Here is a 19,778-nt window from a genome sequence, read left to right as displayed (position 1 = left end):
ACACGAGGCAAAGCAGGAATGAAGTCAGGGAAACAAGATTTATTCATTCATAAATGAGAAACTTCGACAGAGAGGAACACGTTTGAGAGTTTACATGTGCACAGAGCTAATTTACTTCAGGGAACTCCTCGAAAGTGAATCCAAAGTGCAGAACAAAAAAGGCAGAAAGGTGGACTGTAGAAACCCTGGTGCCTAAAAGACTAGGACACGTGTTTAAAAATGACCCCGGCCCTCCTTTAAAGGGTTTATCAGTTCAGACGAGGAAAACAGATCTTTGTGGAATCCTATAGTTAATAATGGAGCAGGAAGGGCTGAGTGTTGTTGATTATTCACAGTAGGTATGACATAACATTGTCTACAATTAGCTCATGTAAGACTGCAGCTATGTAGAATTATAAGTTAAGATATTTACTTTTAAAAAGTTTACTTAAAACAATTATTCCTTCAAATACGTGTGAATGATGTGTCATGTGACCTACAAATAAACGGTACATTTGTGCAAAAGCCAGTCTTCTGTCTGAGGTGATGGACGATCACAGCAGCTCGGCCCCGTTTGTTCCTGTTGCCGTTTGGCTTCCTTCGGGAGCTCCGCGCTGCTGCATTCAGTAGTATTGTTGCAGTGGTTTATAGAGTCCAAGCCTGTCATTTCCCTGCACAGCCACTTTAAGGCTCCTTCTCCTTGGTCACGCCCCTGCAGACCCAACCCAACCCAACCCCCACCCCACCTCCCTCCCAACATGCATCGCCAGCAGAGGCCGCTAAGGAGTCACGGTGGCTGTCTGTACCTCTGCTCGAGCTGCAGCTTCCAGTATCACCGCTATGACACCTGCTCTACTGGCCTCATCTGCACATCTCCAATCTGGTGAGAAACAAAAATGCAGATTAATACACAACCTAACCATCATCTATGGCTTGGAGCACAATGAGAATGTACCTGAACGTGAGGAGGGGCGCTGAGGACAAATGTCACAGCGCTGGCTACATCTTCTGCTTTTAAACACTAAAAAAAAATAAATTTGTTATTAGAACATTTTGCAAATTTAACAATTTGCTCTGAACAAATTACACAAATGCTTACTTTCATGCTCTCATACACTGCTGCTGCTTTCTCTGGATCACTGTTGTGATGTCGAAAGGCAAACTCAGTCTCTACTATTCCAGGAGATATACACTGTCGGGACAAACCAAGCGTTATCTGAGCAGTTCCTCATAGAAAACTGATGACACTGACACCTCTGAGGTGTCGTGGGGTTTTCTACTGGCAACCTAGATGTCTGTCATCAGTTGACTTACGGTGGCTCTGATGTGAGTGTTAGCTTCTCGAAGCTCTTGCCTTATCCCCTCAGTCAAAGCGGTCACGGCATATTTGGTGGCACAGTAAAAATGTTCATCAGCGCTCGCCACAACTCGGTGCCCGCCCATGCTGCAGCCAGACGAGGGAGAGAAAAGCAAGAAAAATATGAAAAGAAAGAAAACGATCTTTTATATAGCGCCTCTCAAGATAAAAATCACGAGGCGCTCCACAAAAACAAAAACAAATTAAGTCTAAAAAGGTTTCAAACACGATAATAAATATGTTTAAAAGAAGAAAAGAAAAAATATGTAAGGAAAGGGAGAGAGAAAATGAACAGGAAAGAGGGAAATCAGTGGATCACGGGAAAGGCAGAACAAGAGCAGAATAAGGAGAGGGTGGTGACGAAGGTCACACCAAAGCCAGCTTCAACAGGTGAGTCTTCAGCTGCTTTTTAAAGGAGACCACTGAGTCCACTGATCTCAGGCTCAGGGGGAGAGAGTTCCAGAGTCTGGGGGCCACAGCAGCAGATGATTTGTCACCTTTGACCTTTAGCCTGGTGCGCTGCACAACCAGTAGACTTTGGTCACTGGACCTCAGGGACCTGCTGGGGGTGTAGGGACTGAGAAGACCACCAGTGTATGATGGTGAATGTCCATGTAAGGACCTAAAGACCTGGGGTCTCATTTATAAAACATTGCGTAGAATTCTTACTAAAACTTAAGCTCAGCAAAAAAAAAAAAAAAAAAAAAAGTACTTATGCCAAGTAGGTTTGTGACCTATAAAACATGGAGTACGCACAGCATCACGCAATCTCAGCTTTATGAATCACAAACTTCCTAGAAAGGTTCTCAGGTGTTTGTTGATCACATTCCGCCCTCAACACACCCACTTTCTGCCATAAATGTCAATGCAAAGTGCCTTGTGGATCTCATGCATATACAAAAGCTAGCTCGTTGCAGCATTTCACCATTAACGATGGTGACCGCAGATCAAGGAAGCTCAATCCAGCAGGACCAAACAGAACAGTCCCCTGCATCTCTGTGAGTCAGGAGGTCATTAGAGACCCTAGAAGAGCTGTTTCAGTGGAATGAGCTCTACAAAGACCCGACTAGAAACTATCATAGATGTTATGTTCATCAAGAGCAGCTGTGAGTTGTTTAGCCACAACGGCATTACAGAAAAGGAATTTATTAACTACTTTCACAACCCTCTCAGTTATTTAAAACTGTATGAGCCAAGGTATGGAGTGGACCAACCTTGAACAAATGCTACACTGTTCTTAGATTTATAGATGACTTGAACAGCTTACCTATTAATGTTAATGATGTGGCCATCATCCACATTCCTCTCCTTCATTGATTTGTAGGCCTCACGGGTGCAGATGGACAGGGCTAAGACATTCACCTGCAGAAGAAAGGAAAAAAATTCAGAACAAATTCTTTCTCAAAATAGTTGCACAGGCACAGAGCGCGTTCGAAAGCCTCTCTGGAATTTTCTGAATTTAGTTTCTGTAACTCAATAACACTGGGACGAACGATGATCAAGTTGCAAATCAAATATGGAAGAACTGCATAAAAATGGAGATGAAATTAACTTTGAGCCTTAAATGAAATTCTGCAATTTGTTTGTAATTACGTCATAAATGTATTATATAAAAGTTGATGGAAAGGCCACAGCCCACAGATGTGCTGGTCTTAGTTGCCGGTTCAGTGGAGCCTCCAGTAGGAACTGTTCAGTGCTGATTAAACACAAATCCTTGTGTTTACATTGTACTCCTGTTTTTTTACAGTTGACAAAGAATCTTTTGTAAGTAATAATAAACCAACCACACGCCGGTGATTCAGCGCTTATGTTTAACCACATGTGCATGTTTGTGCGCCTGTAGAAATATTAATATAAATAAATCACATAGCTTATAAATGCTATGTGTAAATCTACACAGCACAAAAATGCATCTACAAGAGCTAGAACCGGTGTATCCTTTAACTTTAATGCAAATATGACTTATGACCATCCCAGCTGGTGAATCAGCGTGTGTTCTGATGTTCTGCAGGTCAGCGCGTTAAACCCTGTGAACCTGGTGTTCCTGTCCAGCTTTTGGCCTCTAAGCTCCTCTCGTAGTGACACTGACAGACAGCAGGTTAGCGCTAGCATGCTAGAAAGATGGAGGGGGGTGACCAAACAAGGTCAGCATACAGATTAAACACAGGCTAAAAATACACCGGTGTACAGATTCAAGTGGGCTGCCATGACAACAGATGGGTGAGCATCACAAATGCTGGACCCTGGAGACAAAGATTTAGAGCCGGGCACCTTCTGTGGTCAAGAGCTCCATGAATCAAAATGTTAAGTCCCCAGAAGAGAAATAGTGCTAGCTTTCATTAGTTTGCTGCTGCTGTGCCAGGGCTTCTCATCACAGCCAGTGAAGCTGCCTCTGTGTGAGGAGGCGAGCAGTGTGTGTGTGTGTGTCCATCCATACAATCAGACTTCAATCCTTCAACACAAGCTCTACAAAACACAAGATTTCCATCCAAGCCAGCTCCTCGATTGTACTTCTGTTTTAGAGCGGGAGGAACACCTAGCTTAAACACAGAATGTCCCTCCAGCAAGTTGTGACCCCAACATTTATTTTGTGTCGTTGTTCACGTACGTCAATCATGTTCCTCCAGCCCTCTGTCTTTCCGCTGAGTAAGGGTTCGTTGTGAGCCAGCCCTGCGTTGTTGATGCACACATCCACTCCCTTGTGCAGCGTCTTGATGGCTGAGAACATGGACAGGATCTCCTCTTCATTAGACAGGTCACATTTGTATGGGATGAGTGTGCCGCTGTAGCCTGCACTCTGACACTCTGCTGCCAGCTTCTGTAAAACACAAACCCAACCAAACTCTGTGAAAGGACATAAACACAACATTTTAAAGGGATTTTTCAGACATTTTGAAGTTTTTCTGGGTAAAAGTGACAATTGACACTTTCCTGAACAGGTATAAAAAAACACACGCAAACTCTCCAGAATCTCAAAGCAGTTCAGTATGGTTTCAATAGACCCAACTAAATAAATTTGACAGTGATTTACAGTTGAACACAAATTATGTCACAGTTTTGGCAAAAGTACATAGAAATTCTGCCCAGAATTTCCTCCATGATAAACTGCTGTTGCTACATTTTGCAGCTGCTGGTAATTTTTACGATTTTAAATGGATTATTTCTTTGGTCCAGGCTACACTTGAAGTAGCTGTTAGCACTGCGGTCATGAAGGCTGTGAAAACTATATGTTCAAACAGATGCTGATCAGAGCTACAGCGGGTAAGAAAGTTAATACGTTAAACATTTACACCTTAAAATGAGTCAACAGCAAATGGCCCGGAGGAAACCATGGAGAAGACTTGGAACAGACACAAAGTAAACAAACTGAGTTATATCAGTTATTATTATTTTTATCTTTAAAAAGAGAAACTTTGAGCCTTAACCCTCAAGGCGTTGCAGATTTGCAATGTTAAAACCTACCTGGTTACTCCACATACGTGTTTCATGAGCATTGTTTAACTCAGAAGTACCTCTGAAGGACTTAGATGTTCATCCTTTTATTAAAACTTATTTTGAGCGTGAGACGGTTAAATCACCTCTAAACCTGTTAACAGATATTATCCCTTGGTCCTAATGAGCTGAAATAATAAAATCCTGACTCCAGATAAGGAGTGTCTAGCCGATGGGAAGCAGGTGAGCTGAGCTTCCTGCAGGTCAGCCAGGCAGCTCTCCAACCAGGTCAGCTAGCCGCCCATCGCTGTGGCTGGGATAAAATCTGACAGCGATCCCCACGCACAGCACAGCTGCCTTGGCCAGCTGATGGTTCTCACAGCGTTTCACTTAAACAGGAAGCAGTGTGGGTGATGAAGACGGGGCCATAGCACAGCACCCCGTCTGCCTGATAGCGTCTACCTCGCCCACAAAATATTAAAGAACATTTCGTTGCATAAAAGTTTTACCACAAACATGGAGTTTTTCTTTATTCCAGAGGTTTCCAGGTGTAAGGTCGTTTCATATGAGCTCAATTGTCATGTTCCAAATGTGGTCATCTGATCTCATTTAATCTTCTGGCCAATTTTCCTGCAACATTTATGCTCAAATTAGTAGTTTTTAAAATTCTGTTTTTAAAACTCATCCCAGCTGGATATTTTGTTCATTTCAGCTAGTTGGGTCGGCTTGTTTTAATTACTAACCAGTTAATCCTTTAGCGCATCTCTAATGTTTAAATACTGGTTATGTCAAAGTGCAATTTACTATAAATACACTTAAAAGTTGTCCTTAGAGTATTAAGTAGATTATAATTCATGTCTATGGGTCTAGGCAGGCTTTAACTTTCAAACCCTTTTAATTACCTATTTATTGCCTTATTCAAACAGCTAACTATACCAATAAACGAATGTGTTATTTTAACCTTTTTTACGTGGTAAAAACAATTCTAATAAATATAGCAAGCTGGGATAAGCAATTAACCATTATTATTTTGCATTATTACTCAATACATTAAATTCAAGCCATCTTACCTTATTATAAGCTATTCTTAGGAAGACTCGACATGTAAATGCACCTATCTGTTCAGGAAATAAATATTTATTTTGTTATTTCTTATTATTAGCCAAATGAAGGCATCACCACACCTTTATTTTTGATGGGTACCAAACCTTTCCTGACAGATACAAACTGTTATAAAGATAGGAAACACATACTTCCAGTTTTAAGTGCTGCAACACTTTTTATGTGGCAAGTAATTACAGAAAATCGTTCGCTATCACATGTGATCTGTTGACAAATGAATCTCAGCTGCTAAAACATGAAATCATAGCTCAGTATGAACAAAATCCACTGATTCAGACATGTTTGATTGCTGATGTTGACTCTAAAAGTAACAGAGAATAAGTACTTTTTGAATGTTTCATTAAAATTCTGATATTTGTGGGTTTTTTAAAATGTTTTGGGAGGTTGTGATTACTGGTTCTGCTGCTCTGACATTTTCAAAAGTATTTGAAATAAACCCTTTAACCCTCCGGAGGCAGGCGTTGCAGATTTGCAACAGTTAAAACCTACCTACCTGGTTACTCCACATACATACAGTATTTCATGAGCATTTTTAACTCTGAACTACCCCTGAAGGACTTTGTTGTTTATCCTTTTATCAGAACTTATTTGGAGTCTGAGAGGGTTAAAATCCCTTTGATGACAGGTGCTCAGGCAGGTCCAGGCCATCAGCCACCCTGATGGAGAGCCTTGTGTTTTTTGTGTGAAAGGATGTGAAGTAAAGGAGGAAGTCAGGACAGCCTTTTGTTGGAGAGAAGGAATTATTTGGCCAATGAGGAGACCCTGAGAGCGAGCCGGCTGTAATCTCACTCCAGCAGGAAGTTTCAGGCTGTGAATCTCTGTGTGTGTTTGTGCGTGTAGGTGTGTTTTGGCACCAGCTGTACTGGTGTGGTCAGTTCCAACCCTCGTGCCGGCCACGCCCACAGCAGTAACACTAAGGCATGCTGTTACCATGAATAGCTAGCAGCATCAGTGGCAGCCCTAAATGAAAGTGGAAGTCTATCTGTTATGTTTCAGATACACAAAATACACTGATCTGTGTACAAAGACAGTCTAAGAGATAAAAATGGTCACATAATTTTATTCTGAGCCTGTAACTCCCGCAGAGCGTCTGTAATAAAGAGATGTCGCTGTCCTACTCACTGCTCATCAATCATTCACCCACCCATGTAGAACTAGAATAAAGAGACTCACAAAAACAAAACAGCTCACCCGAGACGTACAAAGAGACAAAAACAAAGATTACAAAAGTGCTAAAAGCAGCCATCTTTAGGTGTTGAGACCGATCGATAGCTCAAGGCAGTAGCCATGAGCGGAGAGAGCTGAGAAATTTGATTTGTCTCCTAACCGGCTGAGGAGTTCCAACAAAAGAGGGATTGTGTTATGAGACGATGTCTCCTCTTTATTCTCTCAGAACACCAGTAGGTGTTATGGGGAGAGAAAAAAAAGACTATGATAATGCAACTTCACAGAACACTCACCCTTTATCTATTTAGCCCCTTTGACCCAAAATACAAATATGTTGTCATGACTGATTTCCATCCTCAGAGGCTGTTGTCCAGTTTTTATAATAAGTGTAAAGAAGAAACAAGGGAGAGGGGCTTTGTTGGTGCTTAAAATTTGAAACATGAAAAGAGTGAGAAAAGAGAAAAAAGGAAAACAGAGATCTCAGCGAGCTTGTTTTGATTTTTCAACTAAAGATGGACAGCAACTGTAGCATCAGCCTCATTTGGGCTCTTTTGAAATGTGTTTAGTGTAAAAGTTATGAACAATTACCAGTCTGTATGTAGCTTTCTGAACAGCCTCAGTTAGAGGAAACAGTTTACGTGCAAAACAACGGTTGAGCGAACATTAAATCAGAGCACAGCAATTCATGTAATTGCTTCATTAACATTTACACCGTTACTATTTCTCATTATATAATCGTTTACATGGAAATCTAGTTAGAGAACATTTTCATGATCATTTCTTTACATTTCTGCAGAAACAATCATAATTTTATATGAAAGCGAGGAAGCTGTGTCAAGGTTTCTAAATGGATTTTACATGAACCAGTATGAAAATATGGAGATCCATGTACACCAAACAAGCTGAAGGATGCCATTTCTATTTCTCTAAACAGAAGCTGTTCAGGAAGCTATCCTAGCATGAGAGTAAATATTTATAACATTTATACAGAAACAGGTTTTAAAGTGGCTGAACCATCCCTTTGATTGCTTCACTAACTAGCTCATCCTCTTGAGTAAAACAGCTATTTCAAGTTATACTCAGCATCGACTTCTGGGGTCAAAGGTGACAGCAGGCTGTACAATAGAAGACAATGTTGTGCAATTATCTGTTGCTCAAAGTGAAACACTACACTTAAAGGTTTAAAGGTTGAACAGGTTGGTTTTACAACGCACCCTTTAGGACGGCTTCATCACAGACAGCGATAAGGTTCAGTAATTACACCAATCGTTAGTGACTGGCCTTTGTTCTTCCTACATTAAGAATGTTAATTTAAAGGTTTGGTTGTGCTTTTACATATGTAGAAAGCATTGTGACTACATGTACTTGAGGGCTGATGTATGTATGTGAATCTGAAGAAAGGGCTTGGTAAGGCAGATTGTCTAAAGATAGAGCAAGTGTTGTGTAACATGCCGGTGGAACCTGAGTGGTTGGAATTAACTCTTCCTGACACAGCAACAAACAATCAGGTTAGAAAGGAGCTGATCTTTGTTCTCAACAAAGGACAAAACAGTACAAAAGGAAGCCTTTATTCACGTAGTCACCCAGCCACCTATGTAGAAACGTTTCCAGTTCCCCTGTTTAGTGTAAACAGTCTGAAGAAGCCAACATCCACTACGTTTCTTTATTATCTGAGAGGTTGGATCAACTGTGCACCTGATCTGCTCCATCGCTACGTCTGACAACCAGAAAAGAGTCACTGCAATGTGAGTTTAAAAGGTAATGTGAGGCCATGGGCAATGAAAACAGACACAGGGAGACAGTGTGGATGTGAAATCGTCCAAATTGGAAAGCTTTTGAAGTGTGCCAGCTAAAGCTTTTGTGTATTCAGCTTTTGAGCTCCAAGCTGACATAAAAATGCTTCCAAAATCAGAGCAAAACCATGCAACAAATCCAGTTTGGCTGCTGCTGCTGCAGCAGAGAAGAAATGAGTTTGAATTCATTCGCCTGTTTCTAAAAATACTGAACTCGATGAACTTGTGCCGTCTCTACGTTTGTGTTTTCAAATGTTGAGCTCCCCCTCGCTTCACAAAAACAGGCTGTTATTTCTATCTGTCACACATCTGCGCCGTTATAAGTGAGATACCACGTCAGAATGCACATCTGTGCATCTTATACAAAAACATACATATAATCTCACTACATTACACGGTTATAAATCCCAGAAATTCCTCCACAGCATGGGACAGGACAGGAAGTGTTCTTTGTACCACTACAGGAGACGAGGAGAGGGGACGTCGGTGTGAGTAAACCCTGAAGCCTGAAATATGAAAAGCATCGAGAGGACAGCGCAGTGGTGGTGCAGGTGGGAAGGCTCACAAGGGTCACTGAGCTGTCTAGATACATCAGACTTATCTCAGGTATCAAAAACATTATGTAAGAAAAGCACTTTGAGCAGATTTGTTTTCTTCTTCATCCTCATCAAAGCTTTTCATGATTTAAAAGCAAGACACGAACGTCCAATATCGACTGCTGCTTTGAGAAAATCCTTGTGTGATCAAATTTTTTCGTTTTTTTTTTTTAAAATTATGCTGGTGTGAATGTGACTTCTCCTGAGGGCTGAATCCATGGAAACACAATGGATTGTTAGTCAGGTATATGTTGCTGTCAGCTCACAGCTGGAGTGGAGAATGTGCAGTCAGTGGGAAAGCTTTCTACATGGGAGACGCAGGACATGGACACTTGAGGTCACTCGAGCTCAGGATGAGGTTATCAAATGTGCATTTCAGTTTTGATTTTAGCTCACAAAGATAATCAATCCATAAAAACGGGTTTGTTAAATTCTTTTGTCACATTTAGAAAGGCAAGCATGCTTTTATTTTTTATAATAACTTCTAAATTACGGATATTTAAGCTCCACCTGAGGGTTGTAATTAATCATAAATGCCTCCATTTTTTATTATGACCCTCTCACACTTTGTGTTGCAGTACCCAGTGATATATGTCCATGTTTTAAAGTATTTCATGAACAGATTCCCTGTTTGGACATCTGAGCTCCCATAGCAGCTCTTCGCAACTTTTATAGCAGCACTCTATCCGTGTTTTCTTCATGTGGCTTATGGATCAAGCAGATAGTTTAGTCAAATCGATATGTCAGGCTTTGCAAAATTAGAAAATGGGAAAACAGGTATCTGTTGACATTTGCAACTAAGAAAAATCTGAAACCGTTGGTAAAGTAATGCAAAGCGTTTTGCATGATGCTCTTATTTTGAAGAGACACAGAACCATGTTCCTGATGTTTTTGACTGAAGAGGAAAAATCAATGCAATCTGTTTCCCAGCTTAATGAGTAACTGTGTTGAAGACTCGTGATGATTTATGTTTAGCAGATTATTTGTGATTATGACCATTTCCATAATTAAGCAGCCTCACTTTTCATACTGGAAACGACCTTTAAAATGCTAAAAACGACAGCACACACATAAATATTACATAATTTACAAATAAATAAATGTAACCCCAACAACAAAGGGAGGTTGGAGGTATAGAAAGTGACACAATCTGAAAGGACCAAGTTCACAGGACTATCTGAAAATCTGAAACAGATTTGTTTTAACCTTTTAAGCTTTAAAAATGGTCACCAAGTTGAATCAAATCAGCCAATGTCTTAAATAAAACTTGCAGGTTCTTTTCCAAGAACTTTGAGTCCTAATTCAAAATTAACTCCTGCAAATAAAACTGCTTAGCCTCGACAAGATTGCAATAAACAGAAACCGAACAGGCGTACTATTTCAGCAATACGTTAATAAAAAAACATTATTGACTAGAAGTTTATACTCTTAGTATTGTTGCAGGGCGGCTGTATCCCTTTGCAGCTGTCAGTGCTATAAAATCTGACAAGAAAAGAATAAATGTGGAAATGCTTTCTGCAGTCACTCCCAACACATCTGACAAGAAGTAGTCACAAATGTTGTCTACTATATTTATCTGATCTGTCACATCTTTTAATTTAGACTCTTGTTCAAAACTTCAGATTCAACCAGGAAAAGCAAATAACAAAGAAATGAAGCTTTATCATTTTAAAACTAACGTTATTACTAAATCTAAACAATAGGATTTAAAGTTCTTTAAGGCCAGATCAGTATCATTTATAAAAAGATGAATTTGATTATGTGAGGCAAACCTCCTCTCAGAAGCAGCCTCACTAATCTCCTTCACACGAGCCTTAACCTGAAGATAATGCCCACACATGAAGATGTAACTCGTGATTTAAAAGGTGTCTTACTGACAATCCCACTAGCCCGAAGGACAAATTAAATAAAAAAATTAAACCTATAAGATTACATTTATTGATTTTATTTTTTCTTTCAGAAAAATCATCTAAAGCCCCAAACTAGAAACTTTATGAAGAAAACAAACAACCTCCTGGATGGTTTTCAGTCATGCTTTAGACAACACCACAGCACTGAGACTGCACTGATTAAAGTATTAAATGATATTTATATTAATACAGATTTAGGCAAAATAATTGTTTTAGTCATGCTCGAGCTCAGTGCAACTTTTGATACTGCGAACCACAACATCCTTTTTGATAGAGTAATGAACTGGATGAGACTTTCAGGCACAGTACCTAGTAGGGGCTGCACGACTTAATTTGTTTTAAAGTCGATAGTCAAGTAATGAAAATCGAGTCGACTTTGACTAGTCGTTGATGGCGTCATACACCTGAAGCGGGTTGGTTTGCTGGAGTTTTTGATAATTAAAATTGCACCCACATTTTCAAAGTTAAACACACCTCTTTTAACAACGGTAGTTTCTGCATCTTTACTGTTCCCCTGCTTCAGCCCTCTCCCCCCTCCCCCTGCGCAGCGGCGCAAACTCACTGATGCGCCTGCAGCCTCTCAGAGTTGCTGCTGCTCTAAACATTAAAATAATTATTTCATTTTCTGTTACTCACTTCTGATTACCTTCATTGGTGTCTGTTTGTTGCAACCACCAGGTAAAAAAACTAACTTGTTTTTATTTGACCATTTTTCTGTCCTGTCTGTTTATTATCTTCCTGCATCTCCTCTCAATCCTAAAGAAAAACTGCTACCTGGGTTCATATATACTCACCTCATGAGTTTGAACTGCAGTTCTAAAAGATCTACCGACCGCAAAAACAACGGAGTGTGCACCGGCTGCACCGGTGAGGTGATGTCACCGGAGAACGAAACAGGCGATCCGCTCTGCTCCACAGCAGCGAAACGCATCAGGCACAAATAAAAGACAGAAAACATAAAAGGAAATGAGCCGACATGAATGATCACGTGTTAAATTTGTTTTTGAGGTGGCGACACCTAATCTGCTCAGGACGCAGATGTCTGGAGCGTGTCAACAATCAGAGCTTTGCATGCACAAGCTAAGGTTAGGATGGGGGTGAGGGGAAGGTTAAATTGCAAGAGGGTAAACGTCACAATTCGGTCAAATTAAGCAATATCACACGAGAGAATATCACACATTGTTGCTGAATATCAGCACTGGTGTGATTCAGTCGTAGACACAAGGCCACAGGCCGACTGCCGTAGATAATCATACCAGTGCTGATATTCAGCAACAATGCACTCCCTCTCGTCTCGTGTGACATTGCTTTTATACAACAGTTCTACCTGCTCATTTTATTTTTATAACAACAATAAGCAAAACAGATTATGATTTGTTCATTTATTTAATCATTTATCAGGCTCCGCTAACACAAATAGTCCCAACACAAACCGGAGACTCAGACAAGACTGTTGCTAGGCAACACAAACATTTTCTACAATGACGGTAAGATCGCCTGTGCACAGTAGAGTGATACTGTTTGTAAACAGTCCCAGTGCTGTTATAGTCCAATATCAGCACTCTTGGAAAGTCTCTTGCCCAATCAAATCACTCGGTCTGAACTAACTGTTGTATAATGTCCGTTTTACCGCGGGCGTCAGATACCGACGTTGTGGCATAGCGCGTCGGGGGCTCGTCACCTGCTGTCTTTTCTGAGGACTACATCTTGTCAGTCATTATCACGTGACAGCGACTAGTCTATGAAAGGCATAAAAAGTCACTACAGAGCAGTGAAGCCGACTAGTCGACTAGTTGATACAACCTCTAGTGCCTAGTTGGTTCCAGTCAAACCTTGCAGATAGGAGTTATGTCGTTTCCATTGGTGAACACAAATCAAAGCAAATCACCCTGACATGCGGTGTCCCACAAGGTTCGAATTTGGACCACTGCTTTTCAATTTCTACATGCTCCTCCAGGGCCAGGTCATAAACAACAACATTGCCTACCATAGTTATACAGATGACACCCAGACCTAACTAGCTCTATCGCCTAATGAATCTGGTCCCCTAGATTCACTCTGTCAGTGCCTAGAGCAAGGACAGGATGCAATCAAGTTTCCTTCAGTTAAACAAAGACAAGACTGAAGTTATTGTCTTTGGAAATAAGGCGGATAGGATGGATGCTATTTCTCAACATAGCTCTAAAGGAATAAGAAATCTTGGTGTTTTGATTCAGACTTTCACTTCACTGGTCACGTTAAAGCTGTAACTAGATCTGCATTTTATCATCTCCATCAATTAGCAAGACTCAGAGGTCTCATGTCAAAACAAGACCTAGAGAAACTAATTCATGTGTTCATCTCCAGCAAGCTGGACTACTGCAAAGGTATTCTAACTGGTCTTCCCAAAACAGCTGTAAAACAAATGTAGCTTATTCATAATGCTGCTGCTAGAGTCTTAACAAGAACCAAAAGAACCGAGCACATCACTCCTGTTCTTAAATCTCTACACTGGTTACCAGTAAACTACAGAATCAACTTCAAAGTGCTTTCACTAGTCTGTAAATCCCTCAGTGGCATGGGGCCAAAAGTCATGAAAGTCATTACAGTATATTCGCCCAGCAGGGCTCTCAGATCCTTGGGAAACAATCAGCTGGTAGAACCTCAGGTCAGAACGAAGCAGGGTGAAGCTGCTTTTAGTCACTGTGCTGGACACAGGTGGAATCAGCTTCCTCATGACCTCATGTGCCCCAACTCTAGTAACTTTTAAATCTAAATTAAAAACCTTCATGAATTAATTAGCCTTTCAATAAATGTTTCTTATGCTGCACTTTCTGCACTGTAACTGCTGCCCTTTTGACTATGCCTTTAATCTGTTTGTTAAATCTGAAATTAATATCTACATTTCTTTATTTGATTTACTGTGTTTGCTGTTCTTGCTTCTGTAACACAGTTTGAATTGCCTTTGGGTTTGAATTAATGTGCTATACAAATAAAGCTGCCTTGCCTTGCCTAAATGCTTTAGTTTGATGTGCAAACTGTGGAAGAGGCAGTGTAATGAAGACTAAGATCAACAGAAATGTTAAAGCAGCTGCTAGTGGCTCATTAAGATCACCAAGATGACCAGTAGCTCTTAAATTGCCAAAAAAGAACCAGATTAGAAATTAGACTTCTATAGAAAGTTCACCTGCAACAACTACAAGCTGTAAATCATAAGAGACTGGTGATTAGCGATAAGGGTGCTATGATGCTTGTGTGTCAGCAGCACCATTAATAACATTTGCATTTCAAAACAAAGACTTGTGACTGATCATGTTCAAACTCCCATAACTTTGTTTATACTACAGCACAACACAGATCTGTGTCCCAGAATGTTAGAGAGGTCTAAGGAGAGACCAGATAAGCTTCCTCCCGTGTTCCTAAAGAGTCTCACAAGAGTTAATAATGAGAGCTGGAGTCTCTGGCTGCTTGGCCCTGTCGTCTCCATTCCTGCACAGAGCCCATGGTGACCACATCTCCTTCCAACTCACCCCCACACACAGCCTACTCTGTATTCTCACTGACAACAAAACAAAAACTGCTGCCACAAGTCTCCAGTTCACTTTTTCACTGTTTTGTTTACACAAAAAACAAACGACTACAATGTTTAAATGCATTTCTTCTGTTCCTCATATCTTGCTTTGCTATCCTGAGGAGAGGATAGTGCTACAGGAAAATACTGACTACTGTCTGGAAGCTGTACTTCCAGGGGTAAGTAATAAAAACCGGGGAGGAAGTCGGGAGCGATTGCTCTGTGGCGGACGAACACATGCATCTCCCTGCCGAGCAGTTTTGGCAAAACTTCTAATGAAATGTACAAAAGCAGTGTCAGTACAATACTGGCTCTGTCCCACGCTTTTTCACAAACACTCTTTCAAAGTGTTGTACAAGTGATGAGATCATATGTAGACCAACAGAGGATGGAGCTCTTTCACACCAGTGATTCAGTGAGTTTTCATTAAAAAAGCATCTGAAGTCTTCTCAGACTGTTAACTGCTAGTGGTGACAAACATTTATTAGATACTATGAATGGTAAAACTTATTGACCATAGTCATTTACAGATGAGCTGATACAAGCTACTGCAGGTAACTATTGACAGGAGGGGCCATGTGACCAGAGCATGAATGGAGGGAGCCCTTGCACAATTCACATCCTCTGTAGGCCACTACAGGGTAGGGTGTGTGTAGCTGAGATAGCAGGGGCGGCGTTAGACCCGGCTACTTGGGCTCAAGCCCCGAATCTTTAATGAAAAGCCCTGGATCTCAAACGTGGAAGTAACATGCAGTACCAAAGTCCAACAGAAAGGGAGCAGCTAGCAATAGTTTGTATACAGCCTGCCTGAGCCTCCACAGCCGGCTTCTTCTGCAGTGCCTGGTTTCTTCTACACTCTGCCTGAAACGCAGGAGTGACGATGGACATAAGGACGTTTTTAGACCAAAAGTACCGCGACAGAACCCCAGCTTTGATGATACTGGTGCTGACTCAGGTTTGTGAGTCTTATTTGAAAATATTTGTTGTGCTGCTGGTTTGCCTAAAGTTAGCTTACTATCAGGTAAAGTTGTTGGAGAAAGAAAGGGAATATTTACTATCATCTCACACTAAACACTAAGAGGAACAATATTCTGCCCTGAATATGCTTAATATGTAGCTTCAGATTAAAAATTATGTGGTACAAGACAAATATATATGATGACTAGTGCGTGTCACGTATGTGTGTGTGTGTGCACGCGCGCGTGTGTGTGTGTGTGTGTGTGTGTGTGTGTGTGTGTGTGTGTGTTAAGCCCCGGAGCTTCTTCAGTCCTTAATCCGCCCCTGTGAGATAGTATGGAATGCCTGCTATGTCTAAAAGCAAGACATATGATCAAAACTTTAAAAATGACATAAATCATTTAAAAATACATAACTGGTCTGCTATCTACTCTGTTGCATACATCAATGGGTTTTTTTTCAAGCATCAAATAACTGAAGAAGTTAGAAAAATTAACATCTGAACATGCAGCAGCAATGTACAAACTCTGAATAAAAACCTGGAAAAGTGACTTTTTATTAACAAGAGCAATGTCCTACTTGTTTACGTGGAGGGGGGTGACTTAAAACTGATTCTGAAACCAGGCAGAAGTGTCACTGACAACTTCCATTTTTGTATTAAGGTCATCTTACTGTCATTTATGGTGTAAAGTAGAAACTTTGAGGAGGCAGGAGCTGTTGTGACTAGGATGTCCCGTTCAGATATCGATATCGGAAGTAATTCGATATCGGCCCAAAAACACGGTATCGGATTATATCGGACTGCATGAAACATCTCTGATATTAGCAATCTGTTAAGGTTCACATTTTTGCAACCAACAGTTAAAAAATAATTGTCATTTTTTTCATACTTACTGTTATTGGCTCTTCTTTGATTGAGTAAAATCACTTGATCAAGCCTTTCATCCATTCCACACTGTGAAATAGGTAAATGTATGCATGATTTGTACTGATGTCGTATCGGATTGATATCGGTATTGGTCAATCCTGAAGGCTGCAATATTGGTATTGTATCGGAAGTGAAAAAGTTGTATCGGGACAGCCTTAGTTGTGACTAGGGATGCAAGAAAATATTGATATGGCAATATATCACGATATTTTTTCCTACGATATTATAGCAATATTCAAAAGCCGTGTATCGAATTTTTGGAAGAATTCAAATGCAAACATTTGTGTATTTTCTTTACTTTTGGTGCAATTCTAACACTGACCACTAGTTGGCAGCAGTGTGCAATGGGTTTTCTTTTCACTACTGAAATGTAAATCTCTCTATTATGGTTCGGATACCTCAAGTTAGACATGTTACTTATCAGTTTGGACTGTTTATTCCTACAATAATTTCAGTCTAACAAAATCGCTAATATCGTCTGGCTGAATGTATTGCAATATATCGTGACGTATCTTATTGTCTCCCTGTATCGTGACATGTATCGTATCGCCAGAATTTCACCAATACACATCCCTAGTTGTGACTGTGTTGTTGAGCAGGCTGAAGCAAAATGACACATGCTGAGTTAAGATCTAATCTAGCTCCTCTCCAACTCATCCTGTCATCTGCTGAGGGACAATGGGTCAGTGTAAGTCTTTGTGTGTCTGATGCAACATGGTATCATATGGATAACCCCTTTTTTTGAGGCACAAAAGCTTGTGACATCAACTGTGAACAATATTTAAAATACTCTTTACAACTTGGTTCCAAATACTTTTATAATATAAAATTAAGCTGTAACAATTGTAATTTCAACGCAGGGCCAAATAGCATAAGGGAAAACAAACATTATTCAAATAATGGGGTGTTAAAATGTGAATGATTTAGACTTGCAACAGCACAATGATGGAATCACTAAGGCGTTGAGGGAGAGGATTAATTATTGGCTCAGAAGACGAACAAGGTGCAATTCCTTTGAGTTTAGTGAAGCTGGGCAGTCCTCTGCCCTCCAGCTGACATGCCATCACCCTGATCCTGACACATTTCCACACATTCTCCTTTATTATAAGTAGTGGCTGGTTACAGCTGTAAGCTTACAGATTCAACAGTGGTGCCAAACTAACACACGCTTCTAATCAAATCACAACAGGGAGGAACTAATTAATATTAACTACATCTGTATTTTACTAACAGGTGTGGTGAATTCTTTATTACTAATGATGCCTGTGCTTAAAATGTGAGCCAGTGAATTTGTAACACCACAAAATAAATATTCCCTGTGGTAAAATAAACTTTTGAGTTGATTTACCAGATCAGCATCTATTCTCTTGATCATCTGCGATGGGTATGTGTGCACCTACTCAGCATTTACAACATTAAAGACGCAGGCATTACTATCACCTCATTTACTTTTTGGAAACGTGTGGCATTATTCACATTTAAATTTCAAGCATTAGCAAAACTAGCTAATCGGCTTTTAGCTATTTTAATTTGTTTGTGATTATTATTAAATTTATATTTAAAACTATTGGTTTAATTGAGTATTTTCATTCTTTGATGTGTATTCACCATATTGAACCTCGCAGAATATATAAACGAAGACATGGGACTGTTTGGCGATAAATCTGAATAAAACCGCGACTCTATAACTAGCTGTAACACACTGGGCTAAAGGTCTTTAGCTCCAACTGTAACAGCTAATGTTAGCAGGCGAACCGGTGTGATTGTTACCCAATAAATGTCATTACCATAAAAAATGTCCCACCTCAATTTTGTCGACATTCCGGGCACAGCCCACAACCCTCATTCCGTGTTGGACCAGAGCCCGAGTTACAGCTGCTCCAATCCCAACCGAGGCTCCGGTCACCAGGGCCACTCTGCCTTTCCACCGCTCCATCTCAACCTCTTTCACCGGTAACGTTTCGATTCAGCGGCTCCCGTGATGATGTCCTTGCCAGCCTAGCTTAAGTCTCTTTTCTTCAAATATATCACTGTTGCGTGCAGTATTTAAATTGTGGATTGCACCCGTCCCAGAGGTTTCAAGTCTGTCCCAGCTTCTAACATCCAGTGTACTGACCGACCCACGCGCTCCTTGGGCCGAAATATGAAAGGTCCGGCGGCAGCGTTTGAATGTTCCGTTCGCTTCACCTCCCACTTTCTCTACGAACCACTGACTGCGTGTGGTTTTATAGCGCCACCTGCTGGTGATAAACAGCTACTACAATACGGAAAGGCATTATTAGTATTTCACCAAAGCACCTTTCCTACTAACCAATGCAAATCTATAATACTCTCTAGGTCAAAATTATTATGAGATAATAAATAATAAACCATAATTATAATTGATATAGTATCTCATAATTGTGACTTTATCGTTAACAATAAATTATGATATTAAGTAAAACTATTGAATATTTATGAAATTCTACCCTTACTTTACTTAGTATCTCATGATTATGACTTCCATGTCGCCCAAAGTGCTCTTCTTGGGTTAATAATTAACCATTAGATTAATTATAATAAAATGTAATAAAATAGCATAATAAAAACAAATTTTAAACAGATATGAGCAAGACTTGGTTTAATATTTCACCTCAAGTCACCCTTCAGTTTGGGTGCTCATGCTTTAAACCAGAGGCCTGGGAGCTCTAGGGTTCTACACACCATCTCAGCTGTCCTGTCGGGGGTCACGCCCGAGTCATGCTGTGTCGGTTGTAGTCGGCATTTTGGGTCCTGTCTGCCGTGCGAGAAACAAACCTCAGTTGCTCATGTGCAGAACTTTACTCTGGCAGTTCCTCCGGTTCCTCTTCCATGTTATCTCTTTATTGTTGTGCATCAGTTTAGTTTCATTTTATAAAGTGGCTTAGTCCTCATATCAGTGACTCCTATCTTGTCATCTGGCCAGGAAGTTGCACCAGTGGGATATCTGATAGGCCCAACATATTGGC

The 19,778-nt window shown here is 40.4% G+C and overlaps 1 protein-coding gene across 1 annotated transcript; it reads right to left on the bottom strand.

The window, feature by feature from the left end:
- Positions 1 to 19: 19 nt before the first annotated feature.
- dhrs11a (dehydrogenase/reductase 11a) lies at positions 20 to 19,077 on the bottom strand. The gene is made up of 7 exons (XM_054730921.2): positions 18,596 to 19,077; positions 3,945 to 4,154; positions 2,604 to 2,698; positions 1,294 to 1,423; positions 1,079 to 1,171; positions 935 to 1,000; positions 20 to 859 (listed from the first exon to the last, which is right to left on the bottom strand). The coding sequence occupies exons 1-7, from the start codon at positions 18,725 to 18,727 to the stop codon at positions 818 to 820; spliced, it is 768 nt and encodes a 255-aa protein (XP_054586896.1). The 5' UTR covers positions 18,728 to 19,077; the 3' UTR covers positions 20 to 817.
- Positions 19,078 to 19,778: the final 701 nt, after the last annotated feature.

Source organism: Nothobranchius furzeri, chromosome 10 (genome assembly GCF_043380555.1).
Source record: "Nothobranchius furzeri strain GRZ-AD chromosome 10, NfurGRZ-RIMD1, whole genome shotgun sequence".
Taxonomy (NCBI): Eukaryota; Metazoa; Chordata; class Actinopteri; order Cyprinodontiformes; family Nothobranchiidae; genus Nothobranchius; species Nothobranchius furzeri.
Note: the sequence above shows the minus strand (reverse complement) of the source record. Positions and strands in the feature narration are given on the sequence as shown.

Excerpts from the sequence above, each read along its gene's own strand:
- dhrs11a (XM_054730921.2), bottom strand. The coding sequence starts at position 18,727 with ATGGAGCGGTGGAAAGGCAGAGTGGCCCTGGTGACCGGAGCCTCGGTT. Across the intron at positions 1,424-2,603 it reads CACATCATTAACATTAATAG|CATGGGCGGGCACCGAGTTG; the intron begins GTAAGCTGTTCA and ends GTCTGGCTGCAG. Across the intron at positions 860-934 it reads GCGCCCCTCCTCACGTTCAG|ATTGGAGATGTGCAGATGAG; the intron begins GTACATTCTCAT and ends GTTTCTCACCAG.